This window comes from Apis mellifera, linkage group LG14, assembly GCF_003254395.2.
Source record: "Apis mellifera strain DH4 linkage group LG14, Amel_HAv3.1, whole genome shotgun sequence".
Lineage (NCBI taxonomy): Eukaryota > Metazoa > Arthropoda > Insecta > Hymenoptera > Apidae > Apis > Apis mellifera.
The window spans coordinates 5,174,959-5,198,392 of record NC_037651.1 but is presented as its reverse complement, the minus strand read 5'-3'; the positions used below and the strand labels follow the sequence as shown (position 1 = coordinate 5,198,392).

Sequence of the window (23,434 nt, the reverse complement as noted above, 5' to 3'; positions counted from 1 at the left end):
TTTTTTATCAAAAAAAAAAAAAATAATAAAAAATAGAAATAAAAGAAGAAATGCAGTAAGGGATTAAACGATGATGGGGCATGCATAGCATGTTGTACAAAAAATGTGTGTGTACAATTTTGAACTATTTAAAGATTAAAAAAAAAAGAAAGAAGAAAAGTCGTTCATCAATTACAATGAATGTAATTTATACGAGTACGAGTCGTATTTGAAATTGTCAACTTCTGCAAGATGGCAGTCTAAATAAGTTTGAAGTGTGGAAATTTCGATGGAGAAGAAACGATGGTTGGTAATCGATAGGAAAAATAATCGAAGAATATATAAAATTGTGACAGAGATCTGAGTTGAACAGGAAGGTACTTTAGAATTATTAGATTAAACTTCAATTTTCGTTCGAATGATTTTTAGAATGTTTTATAAGTTCTCTTATTATATTCCTTTTTTTTATAGCTTTGCTTTTCTTTATTATCCTACATTTTCAATATTATATTATTCTACGAGCTGAATCACGTAAATACATATTCGTGCATATTCTTCTCTTCGAAACTTTTTTTTTTAATTATAGAAAGTAATAAACTTTGAAATGCAAAAAATTTTAGAGGAATTGGAACACAATTTGTTCAAGGACAAAGAATCTCCATCTTTTCTTTTTTTTTAAATTACAATTGATAAAACTTGTAAAAGATTGTAACATCTCGAGAGCATTACGAAAGCAAAGAATATCGTCAGAATTCCGTTAAAAAGAAGAAAGGGAGACTTCTCTGTCGCGACTTCAACAAAATTTGTAATAAAACCCAAAGCAAAAGGGATTCTTTTTCTCCAATTTCATTTAAACGTTTAATATAATATCTGCACGATAATTTCGAAAAGAGCACTTGAACACTTTACGCGTTTCGCCCTACGAAGAATTATATTTTTTTATCTCTTTTCGATGTGGCTTGTTGACACATCTTTTATCGAAATCTCCATTCGATCTTTCGATCTCTACCGTTTCTCGTAAAGTAAAAATTTTCCACGATTCTAATGGTTCTCTCGTTCGTTTTTCTGCAATGCAAAACAGGGACGACAAAGGGAGGAAATCGTTATCATTCTATCTTGAAGCTGGTTAAAAAAAACGAAACGATCATTCTCGTCTCATTCCTCGCGAATTGTAACGATCGAAATAGTACTTTCATAAGAGTTCAATCCATCATCCATTGTCAAGAGATTTCTAACCTTTTGTTTCGACTTCGACTCGTTTTATATATACTCATTTCCAAACAAGTTGCACATTGTTATTAAAAAAATTGTTACTCGCTTCACAATTGGAGAATAATTGTTTTTATTCTTAGAAATTTAAAAAAAAAAAAAAAAAAAAACAATGGCTTCGCTGTAACGTAACATTGTCTTCGTGTTCTTTCATGATAATTTTTAGGTGTTTCGCTCATTGTTTTTTTAATTATCGTTGTACCTAAATAGGTATCCTCTTAAATGTGTGAGTCTGTGTCTCGTCTTTTCATCTCTCGCTGTGTCATTCTGCTTTATTTATTAAATAAATACAACATACATTATACTTTTCCTTGTATAAATATTACGAGTATTCTTTCTCAGATGGTAAAAAGAAATTGTACGATATCCTTTTTTATCGATCGATCACAAATTGTTTAGCAAAAACAATGAAAGGAAAACTGTTCCATTAGTGAAAGATTTAATAGCTGTAAAAGTTGCCACTCTTATTTTAATCATTCCTATTTCTATTGCAGGAGAAGCTAATTTACTCGAAACATTTAAACGCCATACTTGACTCGACTAATTCAGTTATTCTAGTAATTAAACCGAACTGTGCTTCTTGAAAAACAATCCACGTAGAATTAACGTTATAATAATGGAATTACCTTAATGACAAATCGATAAATTTTTATACAGAGAAGCGAAAATAATAATAAAACAAACGTTCCATTCACTATACTCGTGTAAAAATAGATATTTTGTTCGGAGGTAATCCTTTTTTTTATTATCATTATTATTTTCCCAAACTTTCTCCATCTTTTTTCATCCCATTAATAAATCTTCTCGCATTTGACAAAATTATTATCGATCATTCGATACGAAAATTCTGAAATTTTTAATGAAACTTGCCCCCTCGTATATCCTATTCTAAAGAAAACATTTTCTTTCAGAACGAATCGTAAAATTTTCTTTCATTATTCGGAACATTATTGGAAACACGCCAAGTTGCATTAAAACGGAATTTTCCGATGGAATGAAGATATTGCAAGATGTTGCAAGATTGTTAAAAGATTGAAAAAGAATGATCAGAGAAGCTTGGGAGAATAAAAAAAAAAAAATGTGAAAGACACACACGGAACTGGCTAATTCTTGGCAAGTGCCGTGAAATTCTTGGCGCCCGACCGTCGCATATAAAATAACCTGATCGCTCTCAAATCTCTTTACTATTTTATACAATTCACCTCTTGTGTCCCGCATCGCGAAACATTTCATCATGGAACATTAGCCAGCTTGGATGTTCTCACGCGTACAGATCATACTTCATTTATGATCATACATGACAACATTTCATAGCCACCCGCTTGTTCTATTATATCGCATATCGAGGAGACGACGTTTTTACAGGCAAGCAAGTACGAATCACTGATAATAATGGAAAAAAAAGATTAGTAAACAGAGAACGAAATTAAAAAAAAAAAATTTATCGATCTTGGAAACCGTTTCGTAGATACTTTTTCTCGCCAAAAAAAAAAGGAAAAAAATTAAAATAAAAATATATCTCCTGATCATGATCCCAGAGATTACCATTCCCTTCTTTCACTCACTCGTACATAGCTTTTCCAAAAGAGAAGAAAAAAAAAGAAAACTCCCGGTTTTTCAATCCCGGAAAGAAGTGACCGTGTATCGAATTAAAAAAAGAAAGAAAGAATTTAGAGAAAGAATTAAAAATAAAAAAAAAAAATAAAAAAAAATCCATGCAAATCTCGGTACCACGGTAACTGATTTTTAATTAATCGATTTGTTTTGTTCTGTTCCGGTCGACGTATTAGATGAGCCGACAAATGTGATGGTCAACATCTTTCTCCGCTCTATCAGCAAAATAAATGATTATAACATGGTGAGTGCAATCCAAGTCAATCATCTCAAACAAAAGGCCTATATATACCAATCTGTATATCCACACATTGTGTATCTATTAATATTTAACGTCACGTGTATATGATGCCGTAAGACTTGCACTTGTCTGTACTTGTATTTATTATTACGTGTGATGTGTATGTATATTTATATACGTATGCTGGAGGAGGTGCTTCGCATATATATACATACGTATATAAATATATACATGATGGATAAGCCGCGCTAACAGTTGGATGTGTGCTATCAGTCGCACCTCGTTGATTTTTCTCGATGTCGTTGACTGTCATGTTAATATTATATATACATATATATGTATATATATATAATATATATTTAATACATATATACATATATACGTATGTATATACGTATATATCCGTATGATGAGCGTATTGTGGTATAATATATACGTATATCCATTTATATGTATATGTGCTTATATATTAGGATATTATCGAATTGATATTTCAACACGAAAGAGAGCGAGTCTATGATAAGATAAGTCGGAAATGTGGATAAATATTTTCTCTTGGAAAGCTTCGTTTCTTTTCAAACATCCTGTAAAATCCATATCTAATTTTCAAAAAAAAAAGAAAGAAAAAGATTAAGATTGGAAGTATATAAATGTTATAACAAAAAAGAAGAATTATCAGAAGTTTCGTTAAGAAATAATGTTACTTAATCAAGTCCATATTTTCGACTTATTTTTTTAAGATAGATACGTTATCTCTTGTACCAGTTCGATGACATTCTATATATATATATATATTTATATATATATATACATATATATATGTATATATATATATTTGATTGTTTCGGAACGTTCGATTTTTTAACTGTGCTGGTCGTTGCAACCAAGTCTATGCCTTATTGGAATCTTTTTGCTAGAGAACTAAAGAGAATAGAAGCGCGACGAAGATAATGAAAAACGAATGAAACGATGCGTAAAGTATAGACTCGACCCGTGGATTGCTTTCTTGTTCAACGTTTCTCTTTTATACATTCCTTTCGATCATGCGTGCGAGCGATCGTGTCGAGCCTAATTGATATCCTCCTTCTCTTTTCCTTTATCCAATTTTCTTGTCACATGTTTTTCTTTCTTTTTTTCCCAAACTGTCGTGCAATTCGATCGAGATAATATTGGCCCAGAAAAATAATTGATACTTTTTACAAGTAAAATGAAAACTTTCGAATATATGATGGTTCTTGGATTAAAAATCGTGATTTCTTTGCAAAATTAATTTTATTTTATTTTAGAGACAGATGTATTTTTATCAGATTTGTCTCTTTGTCGATATATAATAATGTATTTAAAAAAATGTACATTATTGATTATCAAAGGAAGCTTTTTTTTATTTGCAATATATTTGAAATAATTTCTTTTTAGGAGTATTTAATGGGCCACGATATTATCTTAATTTCCATTCAAGAAAATTCAAACTCAAGCTTTCATATTCTCTGGATATTTTTGAAAGAACATGGAATTTCTTCCATTTCTTCCATTTTATTTTTCCTCGAATTTTAAAAAAACAATTTCACGCGTGATAGAATACGATCCTTCGTGCGCAGGCAGTCGAAGTCGAAAGTCGAAAGTCGAAAGGCTCCTCTGAGAATCACCCTTCTTGTACGCCACTCTCTGTTCTACTCTTCTTTTCTTTTTCTATTCTTGTCTTAATTTCTATCCTTTTCCGCGCGATTACTAGAGGCTGGAGCAATCGTTGCTTGGAATCGGCGATATCACGATCCGCATCTTGTCATTTTGCCCATTTCTCAACCCTTGCCCGACCAGAGTTATCAGACCCAGTTCCAAATCGAAACTTTGTGTAATCTATCTATCGTGGATAATAATTGGACGAAAATAAAAAAACTGAAAGTTTCAAACGATCGTCTTATTCCAGCTCTAGTGATGTGTTCGCGTGTATATATATGTATATGTATGTGTATATATACATATATATATATATATAACGATACAATTGTTTCGTCGTGCGTTTCGTTGCTTTTGCATTGCGGTTTACATTGATGTGTTAATTAATTAATGAGAGAAAGAAATTGTGGGAAGAAATTGCGTAAACAGTAAGATAATTAGAGATATTGATAACCAATAGTCACGTGATGGAGAGATTCCTCGTTATTTACTCGTTGCTACGTAAAATTCAACTGTTTCCTGTCTCGACGTTAGAAAACGTTAGACGATATTAGCTTGAATCGTTGCCAAGGGAGAGGCGTAATTGTGCGAGGGAATATATCTCTAGTATGAAAATTGGAAAGCGTAGAAAAGATTGCATGAGGTTCGAAAATTCGGGAAGAACAATTTTTATTCCCTCTATTCGCAAAATAGAACGTTCGAATTTTTATTCACAACAATTCTTTTTACACTGGGAAGAATATTCCCAGGAATGCTTAGAAACTGATTTATTTTCGTAAATTATTTATTTTACATTCCCAACAATTTTTTATATATATATTTATATATATATTTTTTCTTCTTCCTGTTTTTCTTCGCGGAAGATTGCTTACAAAAATAGCGAACTTTTTACACTGGAAAGAATATTCCCAGGAATGCTTAAAAACTGATTTATTTTCGTAAATTATTTATTTTACATTCCCAACAATTTTTTATATATATATTTATATATATATTTTTTCTTCTTCCTGTTTTTCTTCGCGGAAGATTGCTTACAAAAATAGCGAACTTTTTACACTGGAAAGAATATTCCCAGGAATGCTTAAAAACTGATTTATTTTCGTAAATTATTTATTTTACATTCCCAACAATTTTTTATATATATATTTATATATATATTTTTTTTTCTTCCTTTTTCTTCGGAGGATTGCTTACAAAAATAGCGAACGTTCTTTTTACAATTCTTTTTACATTGGGAAGAATATTCCCAGGAATGCTTAGAAACTGATTTATTTTCGTAAATTATTTATTTTACATTCCCAACAATTTTTTACATATATATATTTTTTCTTCTTCCTGTTTTTCTTCCCTCGCGGAGGATTGCTTACAAAAATAATGAACGTTCTTTTTACAATTCTTTTTACACTGGGAAGAATATTCCCAGGAATGCTTAGAAACTGATTTATTTTCGCTTTATCGTAAATTTTATTTTTTATATATATTTATATATATATTTTTTCTTCTTCCTGTTTTTCTTCGCGGAAGATTGCTTACAAAAATAGCGAACTTTTTACATTGGGAAGAATATTCCCAGGAATGCTTAGAAACTGATTTATTTTCATAAATTATTTATTTTATATTCCCAACAATTTTTTATATATATATATTTATATATATATTTTTTCTTCTTCCTGTTTTTCTTCCCTCGCGGAAGATTGCTTACAAAAATAATGAACGTTCTTTTTACAATTCTTTTTACACTGGGAAGAATATTCCCAGGAATGCTTAGAAACTGATTTATTTTCGCTTTATCGTAAATTTTATTTTTTATATATATTTATATATATATTTTTTCTTCTTCCTGTTTTTCTTCGCGAAGGATTGCTTACAAAAATAGCGAACGTTCTTTCCGTTTTCAACGTTTTTACCACCGACATTCGATATACCTTGTACCTTCCTACATTCTTCGAATTTGCGCCGCATCACGTTTCTCATATTTCGTCCCAATGTCTATCGCAAATATAAATAAACTCGATACAATGCGCAACGCTCGAAAATCAGCGCATCGACGCCTCTAATACGCGAGCAAGAGCGTAGAAAAAAAACGTGCAAAGATTTAATGACTTTCGACTCCGAAGAGAAAGATATCTCGATAACCATCTTCAAGCCTGCAAACTGCTCTTTATAAACATCGCAAACACGCGGTTGAGTCTAGAAAAAAAAAAAAAAAAGGAGGTGACGATAAAACGAGTGATAAAAATCGACTTTATCGTGCGAGTAGCAAGGGTGGTCTTTTTTTTTCTTTCTTTTTCAAAACCTTGATTCGATCTTCTCTCGGCCTCAAGCTTCACTAATCGTCGCAGAGCATGATGATGTGGAACGGTGATACGGCCAATCACAAACGGCCGTATTATTGATTACGTATACGAGTTCAGATGTGAAAAAGTTTAGATTGTGATTGATTACGGATCGTTCGCATTCTTATTCTTTCAACTTTTCTTTTCTTTTTTTTCTTTTCCTCTTTTTTTTGATTTCTGAAACTGCATGTCATTATTCCATTATTATCCGATGACGATCCGAAGAGTTTGAAAGCATCCATATTGGTTTTTTAATATTCGTTTTAAATATGAATTTACGATGATGAGTTGATATTAGATGTTGAAAATTGTAATTATACGATATTAGTTATCGTTATTTGATTTATCTCTCTTGGAAATTTATTATTTTTCTGTTTTTCTGTACGATAATTTTTATTTTGAAAAAAATGTTTCGTGGATTATTCTAATCGCATTCTCTTCTGTATATATATTTTTTTCTCTTATATTTCGCTCTATCAGATGATTCTACATAATATTCTCTCTTTCATAAATTTATTATTCAGTTTGAAAATGTATAATGATATCAAGATCAAGTTGTTAGATTAAGTTTAATTAAATTTATTATTCCGTATGAAATGAAATTGACAATTGCTATTATTAAATAAAATAATTAATTTATTTTTTCTTCACGTATATCCTTTAAGGATCTTTCAAATTTTTTCTTAGTGGTGTGTGTATATATATGTACATCTCCATGTTTAAATATTAGAACGCTTTAAAAAAAAAATCACGTTGATTAAATACGATCTTTCGCATTGCACGAATACAAAATACTTTTAAAATTAAAATTAAAGAAAAGAAATTACGATTTATTCAATGTTACGAAAACGAATTTTAATAATTGGTAATAAAAGATCGTATTTCCCATAAATGTTCTAATATTTAATAAACAGGAGCGTACATCTCAAAAAGTAATCCCCTTCCTTCTCCTTATTCATTCGATCTCTCTCTTTTTTTTTTACGCCCAGGTCATCTATCTTTTCTTACCTGTCTCTCTTCTACATCTGTCTATCTATTCTCTCTCTATTCCAATGTCGTCCATACATCATCAGATCATATAAATCGCCTTCGTCTTCGAGGGTTTCGAATTCGAATTTCATCGATCAGTTCCCTAATAGGTGCTCATATCTGATAGAAAATCACGGACGTCACGTCAGAATCCTCAAAGTGGCGTAATAATCGAAAATCGATAATATCGCGATATCTCGAGTGAATACGTACGCCAAAATCTGATCCACGTTAACATCGTTCGTTACAGAAGATTTCTCTAAAAATAATTTCCAAAAATACGAAATTAGGGGATCAGATTGATGATCCCAATTTTCGTAAAAAACTCCCCAAATTTCGACATGGCGTGAACTTGAGAATTAATTTTCAAAAATTCTATAAATCTTCTCGAACGAGTTGTATATTATTATTTCCTGTTGGTGGGAAAGAAAGAATCTCATTCGAGGGAAAATATTGCTTTAGCTCGTCGCTAATATAAAGGCTTGATTGTGTATTATGTACAGAGAAAAAAGAAAAAAAAAATCACTTTTTCCATGCAGGAACATTTCGTATGGTTTAAAAGGACGACATGGTATGTACTCGTTCGTTTCAAGTGGGACGATCTTCTCTTAATTCTCTTTGTTTTCGTCTTTTCTCTTCTCCTCTTCTTTTTCTTCTTTATTTTATTCTTTCCTTTTTATTTCTATACTTTCTCTGTCACAAATATATATATACATATATATATGTATATGTATATACATGTAGCAGTATTTAAGAGAAAAATATCCTCCAATTTATGATAAAGAAATTATATAAAAACAGGGACGTATTCATAGATGTGTGTTAGGCAATATTTGCAATATTCACTATTGCTCGAATATAATACAATTCTTCGAAACAATCAATGGAACGACGATGATGACTTTTAAATAATTTTTCTTTTTTTTTTTCTATATATATTCGAGCCAATATTGGCTTACAATAACATTATAATTAATCATATATACTTTTTGCCCAAAAATTCTTTGGATTCTTTGGATTATATATATAGTTATTGACTCATACGTTACTTTAGGATGGCTTCGAAATAATATTTTTTTCAAGCGATTAACTATGAATTATTCATAACAAAATAACAGATATTCGATGATAAAGAATTGTTTCAAAATTTCACAAATGATAAAAAATTGACAAAAATTTTTATCGTATATATATAAGAAGAATGAATTTTAATTCTTGAGGGACAAGAGAATTGAGAAAGATTCGGGGGGAGAATTCTCTTTCATTCCGGTGAAAATACGATAGAGTCGGATTATTAGCTGACTCGTACTACTTGCGTGTAATGTATTCATGAAAGTGAAAGTGAATGGACTGAATGAACTCTTATTAAGATATATCACTTTCGTAACGTCAGATCGATCAAAAGATGTCGAATAATTAAGTATCGTGAAACAAAGAACTGTGTCGTGCGCCTGTTTTACCTTTCACACACGTGCACATAAACACAACGTATACATAACAGGTAGGTGCATAGAAATCGGGAGAAGGAAAATCAATTAATCATTCGGTCGATCGAAACGAGAGAGAGAGAGAGAGAGAGGGTGACGAATTTTTCAAATTATTTTACCAAGAATATTTTTCTTACAAATTTTATTATATAAAAGATTTGTTCAAAAGAAAATAATATAAAAATATAACCATTCTTCACTTTGACTATTGGTTATCAATATACGTAATATATATTTGTTTAACATATCCGATGAATTAATTTTGATTTTTATTTCGATACGTTATAAATATAATCGAACAAATTGTGCTGAACAATTTCTTAAGAAAAAAAGTAAGCGATTGTTGTTTAAACGATTGGATTTTTTTCTCGAAATAAAACGAATCTAATGTAATAATTTTTTAGTCGTACTTTGATACGTAGGTGTATAAGGAGATGATTATTTTTCAAATTTCTTTTTTTTTTTTTTTCTCTCTTTGCCACAGTGTTTCTTCTCAAATCACTGTGTGCTTCCCACGTAATTCCAAGTCATAATTTTTTTAAAAAAAACCTGTCGACACACAAGTAGGAACAAAATACCAAAATATCGGTTCGAGCGATCGCGCTTTTAAGAGAATAAACGGAACAGGAAAATAAGAGAGAGTACAAGATAAAAATACAGCAATTTCGGAGGCATTTTGAATCCTCCTTTTGCGACATGTTGCTCAATTTTCAGAAACTCTCGTGGATAATGGTAAGTGATTTCGCAACCAGAAATTAATCGTCGAGAGAGAAAAGAAAAGATACGAAAAATAAACGAAAAATAAAATAAAATCAAATAGAACAAAATCGATATGATATAAAAACAAAAGAAGGAAGAGAATATATTTAAAACGAATTAAAAAAACGAAACAAGGATTTAAATTTTAATTTCCATTCCGAGCACGCTGCCAAGAATCGAGGAAAGATATTCGAGTCCAAAAATAAAAAAAACACCAAAGAATGACAGAGAGAAAAGAAAAAATTTTGGATTAACCCCCCTTCCAAGCAATAAACAAATGTTTAAAAAGACAATAAAAAAAAATAAATAAATAAATAAGACAGGATGCCGTCAACAGGGACAGATCCAGCCAGGATAAAATGAAACTGTGAGCCAACATGCATGCGTTGTCCACTTGCAATGTACATACATATATCTTTCTATATATATATCTTGATAATTTTTCAGACACGTACAGTAGCAATAGTGTGTACAGTAGAGTAGATTTAAGATTGTTTCCTAGCCTAACTGGTAGTTAGCTTCGATGTTGCTTCGATTGCATGCGTCTTTCACTATTTTGCTTCAACGCGGTGTATACAACTACAACCCGTACAACATCATTGTTTGTTCGTATAGCACCCCCTCCTTGGTCCACAATCCCTCTACGCCCCTCACATTTTTTTTTTCCCCGGCAACGAGACTTTTTCATTCCAGCAAGATATCCACGCGGCCTTGATTCTTTAACGCTTCGTGGTCAAAAAAAAGAAGAAGGAGGAGGTGAAAAAAAAGGGGCGGAGAGAGATAGAGGGAGAGAGAGAAGAAAAAATTTGCCACGACCTTTCGTCGTCGGAGCAGAAGTGCTCTTTGCCGTTGAAACGACCTCTAAAACCGTCCAGGGTTAATCTTTTTTCTTGTTCCGGCTTTTTTTTTTCTCTTCTTTTCTCTCCGCCCCCCTTCTTCCTTCTTTTTCTCTCTCTCAGTCTTCAGAACATCTTTCGCGGATTCCTTCTTATCGTTCTATCAGCGAAGAACTGTCCGTTTAAAGTTGGATGTGCCTTTTGAAAGGACAAATGAAAAAAAAAAAAAGAACGTGAAAAGTGATTGGGTTTGAGGGGGGAAGGATCGAATTTTTGTTGAATTGTATTGTTATTTGAATTGTTATTTTTGTTTCTTTTTCACGAAGCGTTGAAGATAGTCGAACGAAGAGGTATCTTAGCGCATACTTCCGTTCGATTAAAAGGCTGATATAAAGTACGATCGAGTAGGTAGGAGTTATTATTATTATCATCATCGAGGAGAAAGATATCTTTGGTTAATTTGTTTTATTAGAGGCATTTTTCTTTTCTCCCCCCACCTCTCTTTTATTTGATTCTGTCAGAATTTTCTCGTTCGATCGGATGTAGAAGAAAATCCGATTCGATGGATTTCGGTGGAATCATTTCAATATCTCTCCCGATATACATTTGTAATATTTTGTGGAACGCTTTGCCCGATCATTTTATTTTTCCGAGGGGAAAAATTCAGAAAGTCAGTCGGTGACTTTAAGATGCTGATGTTACGCAATTACTGACCTCGTTCACGTTTATTGATGCAGCTTACTGTTCTCTCTTCTTTCGTCTTTCAAATTTCTCCACGTTTCTATCCGTCTTTATCAATGTGTTAGGCGTGTAATACTGAATCGTATACACCTGAGAGTATAAATTTATCTCTTTGCAAGAATTTGTCAGATTTATTAGATTAATGAATTTTTTCTTCTTTTTTAAATAAATTCTTTTTTCAAAGATTATTTGGGATAAGTGATCAATTGTGAAATTAATAGTAAGTGTAATATTTAAGTATTTTTCCCCTTTTATTTTTCATAACGTTGATCAGGTCAGTAAAAATAATTTTTATGTAATCAATGAGTAAAATCAAATTGATTTTTTGTTAAAATTGTATAAAAGTTACTCTACTTACATTTTTAAATTCCACAAATTTATTACATAAAAATACAAAGTTAATTATGCATAATAAATCTTTAATTTTTACAGCTATATATTATTTTCATTAATTTTTCTTCCTTGTTGATTTCCGTAGATTGATTTCATGATTAGAAAGAAGAAATTGCATAGAAATTTCACATTGGACGTTTAAAAGAATTAATCGAAATATTTAATGAATTTTAATGAGAAAAGAAAATACTTGGAAAATTTATTTCGAATAAACGAAAATATTTTCTTTTCTAAGTCTGTTTTGAAATTTCTTTCGCAATTGCCTTATTTCTTTGTTTAATTCACAATTAATTCAAGAAACCGTTATATATAGAAATTTCGAACGATCATTTCGAGCATAATTTATTTGCTATTCATTTTGCTACGATTTCAAGATTCACTCGATTAAATCGTTCTTATTTTTTTCTTCTCTGCAGGAATATTCTGTACAGTTAACATTCCGGGAACAATGGCTGGATGAACGATTACGATTTAATGATTTTGGAGGTATACAGAACTTTAATTATTTTACGTACATGTTTTTCTACTTTTCTAATTTCGTTTTTCGTTCTAATATTGTAAAATTTTGTTACAGGTCGTCTAAAATATTTAACATTAACGGATGCGAGTCGTGTTTGGATGCCAGATCTGTTCTTTTCGAATGAGAAAGAAGGACATTTTCACAATATTATTATGCCGAATGTGTACATTCGTATTTTTCCCAATGGTTCCGTTCTATACAGTATACGGTAATAATAATAATAATAATCGATACATAAATATTCTCCTTTAATGATTTAAAATTATTCTTATATCCGTGTATTTCAGGATATCCTTAACATTATCATGTCCGATGAATTTAAAATTGTACCCCTTGGATCGACAAGTTTGCTCATTGCGTATGGCAAGTTGTAAGTACTATGCAATAAAAAATATATATTAAATTTGTAATGTGTAATATAATATAATACAAAGAGAAATCTATAAGCATAGATTCATTTCTTATGTGTAATATAATATAATACAAAGAGAAATTTGATTTTATTTTTATTCTATATAAATTTTATCTTTTAGAAAAAGATATTCATTAATATGTGATTTTTTTTTAGATGGTTGGACAACAGATGATTTGGTTTTCTTATGGAAGGAAGGAGATCCTGTCCAAGTTGTTAAAAACCTACACCTGCCTCGGTTCACGTTGGAGAAATTTTTTACTGATTATTGTAACAGCAAGACGAATACTGGTCCGTGAACTGTCCATTTTTGTTTCTTATTTTATATTATATTAAACTGTTATTATATATAAAGCTAATGAAAGATTTGATCAATTTGCAGGAGAGTACAGCTGCTTGAAAGTTGACTTGCTCTTCAAGAGAGAATTCAGTTACTATCTTATTCAAATCTACATTCCCTGCTGCATGCTCGTTATTGTATCCTGGGTATCGTTCTGGCTCGATCAAAGTGCTGTACCAGCTCGAGTTTCACTAGGTAACCTTTAAGTAGACGTAAATGTCCCTATTCAAAAAGGAGATCAAATTTTTGCCAATATAATTTTCCAAAATGAACCTATGAAAACTATTATATAAATCTATTTATCTTTCTTATTTTATTCTACATTGTTACTTTGATGATTTCAATTAATTAAGATTGAATTAGGTTCATAATAGGAATTATCAATTATTTATTTAATTTATTTTGATCAATTATTCTTATATTTAGGTGTGACCACCTTGTTGACGATGGCTACACAAACGTCAGGAATAAATGCCTCACTGCCACCAGTCTCTTATACAAAGGCTATCGATATTTGGACAGGCGTATGCTTGACCTTTGTATTCGGCGCTCTCCTCGAATTTGCTCTAGTAAATTATGCGTCGCGGAGCGACATGCACAGCGATAACATAGAGAAAAAATATCCGCCGTCTGAAACGGAACAATCCACATCGATGGATCTACCCTCTGATCAAGTCGAACCAGATAATTCGTCAAATTTCGCTATGGTCAGTATACAAGAATATTATAAGTTATTCGAGCCCCAAATGCTTCTTTATACCTTCTTTTTCTTTTCCTTCCCTTTCTAAAAAAAAAAAAAAAAAAAAAAAGAAGTAACAGTGTTTATTGTTCCTATTGTCTTAAGTGTCTATAGAATGGAAATTGTGTCTTCCTTTTTTTTATTCCTTAGTAAATCTCATATTATTAATGTTTGATATATAATATCCTAAATATTAGCACATTGATTCATTGATGATATAATTCTGATACTTATTTCGTGTTAAGAATAATTGATAACCTAATTCATTAAATATATTTTTCATTTATTTTTTTATGTTAAAAGCACATTATTTTTTTTTTTATTTTTTTTTTTAAATTATATATTTTCATTATATTATATCAAATATTTTTTTATAATAATAAATTTTCTTTGTTTTTTTACTATTCATTAGAATCTTTTTAGATTTTTTTTCATTTCTTATGGATTTCTTTATTTTTATTCTATCTTTTTTAAATATATGATTTTCTATAGCATAATAAAATGGTAAAATAAGAAAAAAGATTGCAACATTCCTCCCGGCATTCATCTTTGGTCAATGATAAAATGCTGCATTTCGAATACAATGTATACAATGGTAAAACGATGATTAAAAAAATTAGCTTTTATCGAGGAAATGAGCTTCTTTTCATTTTTTTTTTATAGTAATCATTCTATATTTTAATTATTTGCATATAAAATATTTTATAAGCATAGAGCATTAATCATAAGATGTTATATCTTTTATTATTTTTCTTTTTCTTTTTTTTTTTTTTTCTTAACAGTATAATTGCCTGAAGTATATATAAATTGAAAAATTCTGAATCTAGCTGTCACAACGTACATTCATTCTATTATTTTATTTTTATTATTATAAACTGCTAGACCGGATATGATGGACCACTTCAACATTCTCTACAGGTAAATAATTCATTTAAAAAGTCTAGTATTTTATGTCTTTAACTTGATTTTTACATTCATACAGTAATATGACTTTCAGCATTTGAATAATTGATCATTCTAGAGATATACATGCTATAATAGTTTAATGGTAATGAACATTATATTTTTATATGACAAATGCTTGCTACATTGTATAGGTAGAAAAAAGATATCATTACATTTTATGGTAGCTCTTTTATATTCACACTAGAATGATATATTTTATACAGTCATAGTAAGAAAAAACAAATAAATATAATATTTATTCGATGATAGTTCATTTAAGTCGATGAAGAATATACACAAACTTTTATTAGGTTTTTATATTTATTCACATATTCCATATAAGTTAAATTTTTCAATTATCGTTAATCAAAGTTGGATGTGTTTTTAGATCATTTTGATATCATTGGAATATTATACGATGTGCATGTTTATACAATTTTAGATCACTTGATAAGAAACAGATCCATAGAAAAAATATTTTCAATTTAGATTGTTCTCCTAATGTCTCCAACATTTTTTGTTGTGAAATATTCCATAAAAAAAAGTGAGAATATAATGCATGTACATATAAGAAAGAAATGTACACAGGAAATGTGCAGAACACTTTTCTACAAACTTGCACCACAATTAGCTTTACATGTTAAATGTTATATCCACTTCCGTTATAAACGAAGTTGTGAATAAATTTCCTCAATTGATCTTTCCTCTTAAAACTTTCTCTTATTGGAGAATAGTATTTTACAAATTATACATATCTTGCGAATATATCTTATTTTCTTAATCTCGTATACAGTGACCCGTTGACTCGTCATCGATAATAAAATTGACAAAAATTAAAATAATTTTATAAATCAAGGAGTAGAACTTGATATTTCTTATATATCTTCTCAATTTTAATGAAAGTATATAATTCCTCCTAAATAAAAGTACTTTAGAATCGATTAAAATTAAATGTCGAGTATCGTTGGCAAAGTTAACGAGTCACTGTAAAGAAAAGTAATAATTTTCATTCTTCCCTATATATCTTGAGACGAGAAAAAGAGAATCGATAATTTACGAAGAAAGAAAGAAAAGGCGAATAGAAAGGCGCGACTAATGTCCGGACATCGTGGTAATTTTTTCAGAAACCTCTGGTCCGACAACCGGAGGATACCATGTCGGTGGATAGGATGCAGCACTGCGAATTACATATGCAACCACGAAAAAAAAACTGCTGCAGGTCGTGGCTGTCCAAGTTCCCGACGAGGTCCAAGCGCATCGACGTCATCTCACGGATCTTCTTCCCCATCGTATTCGCTTTCTTCAATCTCGCGTACTGGTCCACGTACCTGTTTCGGGAGGAAGAGCAGAACGAGTGAACGTCGACGAGGAAGCGCTGGGATCAAGGAACGTGGCTCGCGGCCATTCCCATCATTCTCACACCACAACCACAACAAGCACAACCGCCAAACCTCATCATCGTTCGCGCCCACGCCACCATCATCACCAACAACCGCAACCACCGTACCACAGTTGTCGCCTCCATCATCAACACTATCAGCATCAACACGCTAACCTGCAACAGCAGTCGCAGCAACACCTGCAGCAACAGCCGCCGCCACCGCCGCCCGCGCCATCTGGCCAGCATCAATCGTTACCATCGCACCACCACCACCACCACCAGAGGCACAAACACCATCCGCGTTATCACATACATCAAGCACAGCAACCGAGATCTCCCTCGTTCTCGTCGTTGCACAACGTCGAAGGTAGCGGTCGATGCTCGCCAAGGGGTTCGCGGCACTCGTGCAAAAGCCCTGCGAGATCCTCACCCTCGCCCTCGCCTTCACCCTCGCCCTCGCCCACCGCGTCTCGCAGGGCTACGCCCTCACCGCCCGCGGCGACTGTTCGCACGACCCCACCACAAGATGTCCGCCGTTTTCAACGATTTCCGCTTCCTCGTACCGAGAGGTGCTGTTGGGGTCTTTTACCGCGACGTTGGTTCACCTGCCGAGCGAAAGGTACCGCCGGGATTGACTTCGTCTCGCGTATCGCTTTCCCCCTCATGTTTATCTTGTTCAATTTGGGATATTGGTCCACCTATCTGTTCGCAGGTGACGAAAATCTTCATATGCAAAAGTAAGACTATTGCGTATCGAGATCATTATTGGATTGGATTAATCGCGTAGTGGATCAGAAGAGAGAACGATCGAGAGGGGAAAGAGGGGTGGAAAGGTGTATACGCGGGTGATATCAGTCTACGTCGAATAAAATTTAATCATAAAGTCTTGTCTGGTCGAGCCGCCTCGACGGATCGTGTCCCCGTGGATCGTACTATTGCGACCATTTTTCCACGCGGTACGCCATTACGTGTCATCTTTGTCAATATTATCGCGAGTATGTGAAAGAGCGTATAACGTTCGCGTCAATAATATCTTGTGATGTTATGTCGATATTTCGAGAATAGAAGGGAGGGGGAACACGCATTCGTTGGGAGATTCGCTCGTACGCTTGTGTTTGGAAGAGAAGAGTGGAAGGAAAGGAAGGAATGGTATATATATAAAGGGTATATAAAATCGAGAACAAAGTGTACTTGGACAGAAGACTTTTCAATAATCCGTGCCTGAAGTTCGATGACCACATTAAAAGACCAAGGAAAGCGCAACGAAATAACAACGCTCGGTACGGTAGGAAGTAGTCGACGAGATATATTATATATGAATGAATATATATATATAATATATATATACATAATAAAAAAGAAAAAAAAGAAAAAAAAACCAACGGGAAAAAACGAAAATGGTAAAATAAAGATTTAAGCTCTCTTACGCGACCGTATATATATATTATTATTATACACACATACACACACCTCTGTAACATACTTTCGGAAGACCGCGTGCCACAGGATATGAAAACCAAATGTAGTGTGGGCCCTGTATAGCCACGGCCTGTTAAACGAACTACATGCGAATGGATAAATTTATAAATAATATAACGTAATTATAATTGAGTAAAGTAAATCGTTAATGCAACAAATGATTCCTGTGTATAAAAAAAAAAAAAAAAAAAAATCCTCAGTCTAAACGGAATTAAAAATACGAATCAATGTCGATCATATATTATTATTTAAAAAGAATCCAATGATTGACATTGAGTCGAGATTGAATCAAAAGAGAAGAAGGAGAAAGAGATAAAGAAAAGAAAAGAAAAGAAAAAAAAAGAAGAAAAAGAAGATTGAAAGAATGATGAAAAAAGAAAAAAAAAAATGAAAAAAATATATATATATATATATAAAAGAGAAAAGTAATATTCTCGAGGAGACAATTAGCTGATATTAAGAGAATAAAAAAAAAAAAAAAAAAAGTCGCATTATCATGAGAGATTATACATTTAGATATTAATTATTGATCGAGGCGGTAGTATCAAACACATGACAAAAAAAAACTCTCTCTCTATTTCACACGTACGTAAAAACATTTACACACACGCACACACACATAAATACACAGACATTCACACACACACACAGACGTTGCTCTCCTTTGGACTTTTTCGAGATCACGGGATCTCTAAAGTATTGCTCATTGACCAGTCGAGACTGAGGATATTGTTCAATGTGAAATATATAGGTGGAAAGAAAAAATCGTAAAAAGAAAAAAAATTGAAAAAAAAAATGAAAAAAAAATATATATATATAGATATATATATATATATATATGAAAATGGACTGAACCGAGTGGATCGAGCGTGACGCGATCCATCACGGGACATGGAGGCGTAGAAATTTTCTTTTCGAGCAAGCGTGTTGCGAAATGTGAGTCGAAGGTATCCTTCGAGAGGGAAAGATTTTAAAGGAGGAAAAAAAAGAAAATAGAGTGAAAAAAAAAAGAAAAAGAAAAAAAAAAGAAGAGCGTTGCGAATAATAACGGAAGAAAAGAGGGAGGGAAAGAAGGGAGAGGGGGAAGGGGATGAGATTGAAATGATTTTTTAGTTTTTGCGTGCAAACTTTGTTTCGATTGTCAATCGTATCGTTTATCCGCCATAACGAGAATTCTTCCATCGAGCGGAAATAATAATACAGGATGTTTCAAAGAAAGGGTCTAAAATATTGTAATAAAATTTTATCAAAAAAATTATTTAAAAAATTCTTAATAACGAGGTAACGAGATTTTCAAAAGAGATTATTTCCAAATAAATTAAAAATAGTTTTATTTTTTTTTTCCTTTAACAAATTGTTTAATTAAAAAATTCAAAACTTACGTGTTTACGTATCCATTGTTAATTTCTTAAAAGAAATTGGATCTTCGAATATAATCACGGAGTAAAATACATAATTCGATGAAAAAAAGTTTTAGACCTTTCTTTACATTCCGTATACTTTATAGTAGAATTAAGTGTTCTATTTATTTCGTTCGTTGCATGCGATAAATTCGTTTCTCGCGAGTACCAACTCTAAGACGCAATAGATTTCCTTTCGACAGAAAAGAATTATTAGAAGAAGAAAATTATATCCTTTCTGGCGTTTTCCTTTTTATTGTTCTTCTTATTTCTTCCGACCACTGTATCGCCACTATCGATTCGTCGTTGAGTATAGTTCGATGCTTCGATCGTTAAAGAAAAAAAAAAAAAAATTTTTAGATCAGAGGAACGATATATATAGACGAGGATAAAAATAACACCGATATTTAAAAAGAAAAAGAATAATGAAAAAAAAAAAAGAAAAGAAAAAGCGAAAGGAACGACTTATAAAAAGATGTTGAAAAAACACAGCGTACAGATATCACGCGAAAAAAAGAGGGAAAGAACAAAGGGTGAAAAAAAAAAAGAAGAAGGGAAGAGTGTTGTGCTAATTTTATCGTCGTTTCACGCTGTCCTTCCGTTTTGCTCATTCTTGTTGATTTGTCCGTTTAATCATAGCACAATGTCGGATCAGTATAACGTCCTGCTCAATAACGACTGACATAAAAAAAAAAAAAAAAAAAAACCAATTATGATGAATTAATTGTATATAAGTATTCTTATCGTGAATAACGAGGTGTAACGCGCTGAATGAATTCCCGAATTTTAAACTGAAAATTTCGATTTTATCGAATACACCGTGCGACAGACGTGACCATGCAGATAAATATAAATAATTGAATAAAAGAAAAAAGAAGAAGAAGAAGAAGAAAAAAAAAATAATGAGAACAATATATTAAAACTTAAAATCGTAAAAATCATTTAATCGTCGAAAGTTCTCTCCGGGCAGTGATAATCGTATAAGGAGAATAAAAAGAGTATAAAAAGGATAAAAAGAAGAAAAAAGAAAAAAAATGAAAGACGTATGCGTATTCGTCTCGAACGTGAAAAAAAAAAAAGAAAAAAGAAAAAAATCATCGTCGATCACTGTCTAAATGATTAATGATGGATGAGAACGAATCGTCGGACTGGTCACAAAAATAAATAATAAACGGTAAATTGTAATCCGCGACTAACGCGTATCACGTACATTCTTTGTAATTCAAACCAGGCAATCACGTTCACGTTTTATATTATCGGTACGACGAGTACGCCCATCAATATCGGACTGCACATCGTTCCAGGCGTTTTAATATCGTCGAGAAAAAAATAAAAAAAAAAAAAAATATAAAAAAGAAAAAAACGGAAAAGAATAAAAAAAAAGGAAAAATTAACAAACACGTAGAAACGATCGAGGGAGCGACAACGATGTGAAATTCTGAAGAAGAAATTAATGCGTGTTTTTTCTTTTTCAACAATTTCGCATCGAGTCGTTTTTAGCGCGTTTATTTCGTAAAAAAAAAAAAAAGTGGAAAAAAAAAACAAAAAAAAGAAATTCAAAAAAGAGTCGCAAATAAGAAACGCCTGGCACGGTGTCGATGATCTTAATCGTTGTCACCTTTCAAAATTGTAGCAAAGCGAAAAAAGGGAAGAATGAATCGATGAATCGAAGATGACGTTTTTTCGTTTCGATTCGGGATTTTGTTTGGAGAAAATGAGCGAGCGAGTCATCAACGTGTTTATTTTTCACGATATTATATCGAAAAAAAAAAAAAAAAAAAGAAAAAAAAGGGAGAAATTGAACCGCGATTTTGAAGTGTATAATATAATGCATAAATAATAATTTGGGGCAGAGACGAAGAATTTTTAAATTTTTCTTCTCTTTAGTTTTAATATTTCCTGTGTTTCCTTGCCATTTGCCAATAGTTGAAGGCAAGAAAAAAAGTACAATGAAAATGAAGATAATTTAGAATTAGTTGCTACGAAAATTGTAAAATGGTAATTTAAATGAAGAAATACTTCGATAATATTGAAATTTGCCAGACAGCTATTGGCGGTAATTTGACACAGTAAAATTCGCCCTCCTGTAAATCGATATATTCTTCGTCATAGTGACTAATTGCAGTTTAAGTTAAAGTTGAAATATTTAAATTAAAGTTTAATCTTTAAATATTTTAGTTTGTTAGAATTACAATTAAAATATTTATTATCGTTAAAATATTAACACTTCTTTATTATTTGTTATTTAAATCTATTAAAGCGTTATAGTTTTAGGAGTGGAATAATGCAGTGAATGAAAAAATATTGAAACAAGATTGATATTAATCCTTTCGTTACATAAAAGCACGTATATGTACGTTTTCCATAATACAAAGTGATTTTTTTTATTTTTGTTTATTTTGTTACTGGGAATAATTATTCAAATATTACATAAATGTTTACATTATGTAATAAAAATAAAATAACTGGAAATCAAAAATTGGCTTTCAATTTCGAGAGTATCGTAACGGAAGGGTTAAAAAAATAGAGCGAAAAATTTCTATTTTATAATTTTTACACAAGTCAGGCATGAATCATTGAACGAACCGAATTGTTTCTGTATCCTTAAACTATGTATACGAAATATAAATACTTAATGTAATATATACAAATTTCGTTTATAAAATATCCAGTGTTAATTGGCAACGATTGTGTGAGTATACTTTTCGTACCTATATTGTACATTGATAAATTAATTAATCACGTGAATTATGTCGCATAGTAGTAATAATTCAAATGAGACATTACAGTCGCGGATTATTTTTCAAATAAAATATTCGAAACTAATAGATTGCCGAGTAATTAAAAGAATTCAAATTGATAGAAATGAAGAAATTGCACTGAAATTATAAATCAACTTATAATTTATTATATTATAACGTATATAATTTATAAGAAAAAATGGATATAAACCAGTGAATGAATTTGATTGAAACGTTTTTTAACTTTTATTTAAATTATATTTAACATAAATTCTCTCTCTCTCTCTCTCTCTCTTTCTCCCTAATATAGGAATGTTATTATTTATTAATAAATATTATTTTTATATTTATAATATTTTAATATTCTATTTATTCTCTTTGTTAATTATATTTCTGTGAAGAGAGAGAACATTTGTAAAAGATCGTACAAAATATATAGGAATCATAGGGGAATTTTAATAAAATAAATTAAATTGGATTTAAAACACGATTTTATTTAAAAAAAATAAAATAAAATATATACATGAAAATATATATATTATATATATAAAAAAAAAATCTGCCCTTTGACTTCAAAATCGCAACATTATCGGAAAGATAAGGTATTTTAAATTCCAAAATACACACCTAAGAATCTAATTTTTATTGTTTTAGTGCGTTTACTATGTAATATTATTATAAGTACAAAAAAACGTTTCTCTATGTAGTTTAAGATATGTAATAAGTTGAAACAAGAAAGGAATATATCTATCAGAGAATCACGAGTGTTGATTTTTTTAAAAACAAAAAAAAGTAAAGTGAAATCGAGTGAATAGTTGATTTATGTTATTCAAGCGACTCCTTAATACATAATGCACCATTTGATGTATATTTGATGAATAAGAGATTCTTGAATCAAAAAAAAAAAAAAAAAAAAATGCAAATTTTCATGTTTCTATATATACCACCTTATATATTTAATATTAATTAAGTTATTCATGTATATTATATTATTTATGTATTCTTTTATCTATTCTTTAAAACATATACAAAATATTAATACATATAAAATTTTAGAAAATCTATTTTAAAAACAAAATCAAAAATTGAAAACAAAACAAACACAAAAATACAAGT

At 31.0% G+C, this 23,434-nt stretch overlaps 1 protein-coding gene across 11 annotated transcripts in view; it reads left to right on the top strand.

The window, feature by feature from the left end:
• The window catches only part of GluCl (glutamate-gated chloride channel), a 37,514-nt gene extending 16,147 nt beyond the window's left edge, over positions 1-21,367 (top strand). For 3 of the 11 annotated variants that reach the window (XM_006560170.3, XM_016915984.2, XM_016915983.2), the window contains 9 exons: positions 3,039-3,106; positions 12,778-12,847; positions 12,936-13,089; positions 13,169-13,251; positions 13,450-13,584; positions 13,676-13,828; positions 14,060-14,340; positions 15,255-15,290; positions 16,442-21,367. In XM_006560170.3, coding sequence (XP_006560233.1) covers positions 3,039-3,106; positions 12,778-12,847; positions 12,936-13,089; positions 13,169-13,251; positions 13,450-13,584; positions 13,676-13,828; positions 14,060-14,340; positions 15,255-15,290; positions 16,442-16,675 — 1,214 coding nt within the window. In that variant the 3' untranslated portion in view covers positions 16,676-21,367. The remainder of the gene's footprint in view (positions 1-3,038; positions 3,107-12,777; positions 12,848-12,935; positions 13,090-13,168; positions 13,252-13,449; positions 13,585-13,675; positions 13,829-14,059; positions 14,341-15,254; positions 15,291-16,441) is intronic. The other 8 variants (XM_006560173.3, XM_016915985.2, XM_006560168.3 and 5 more) reach the window with 5 other exon arrangements.
• Positions 21,368-23,434: the final 2,067 nt, after the last annotated feature.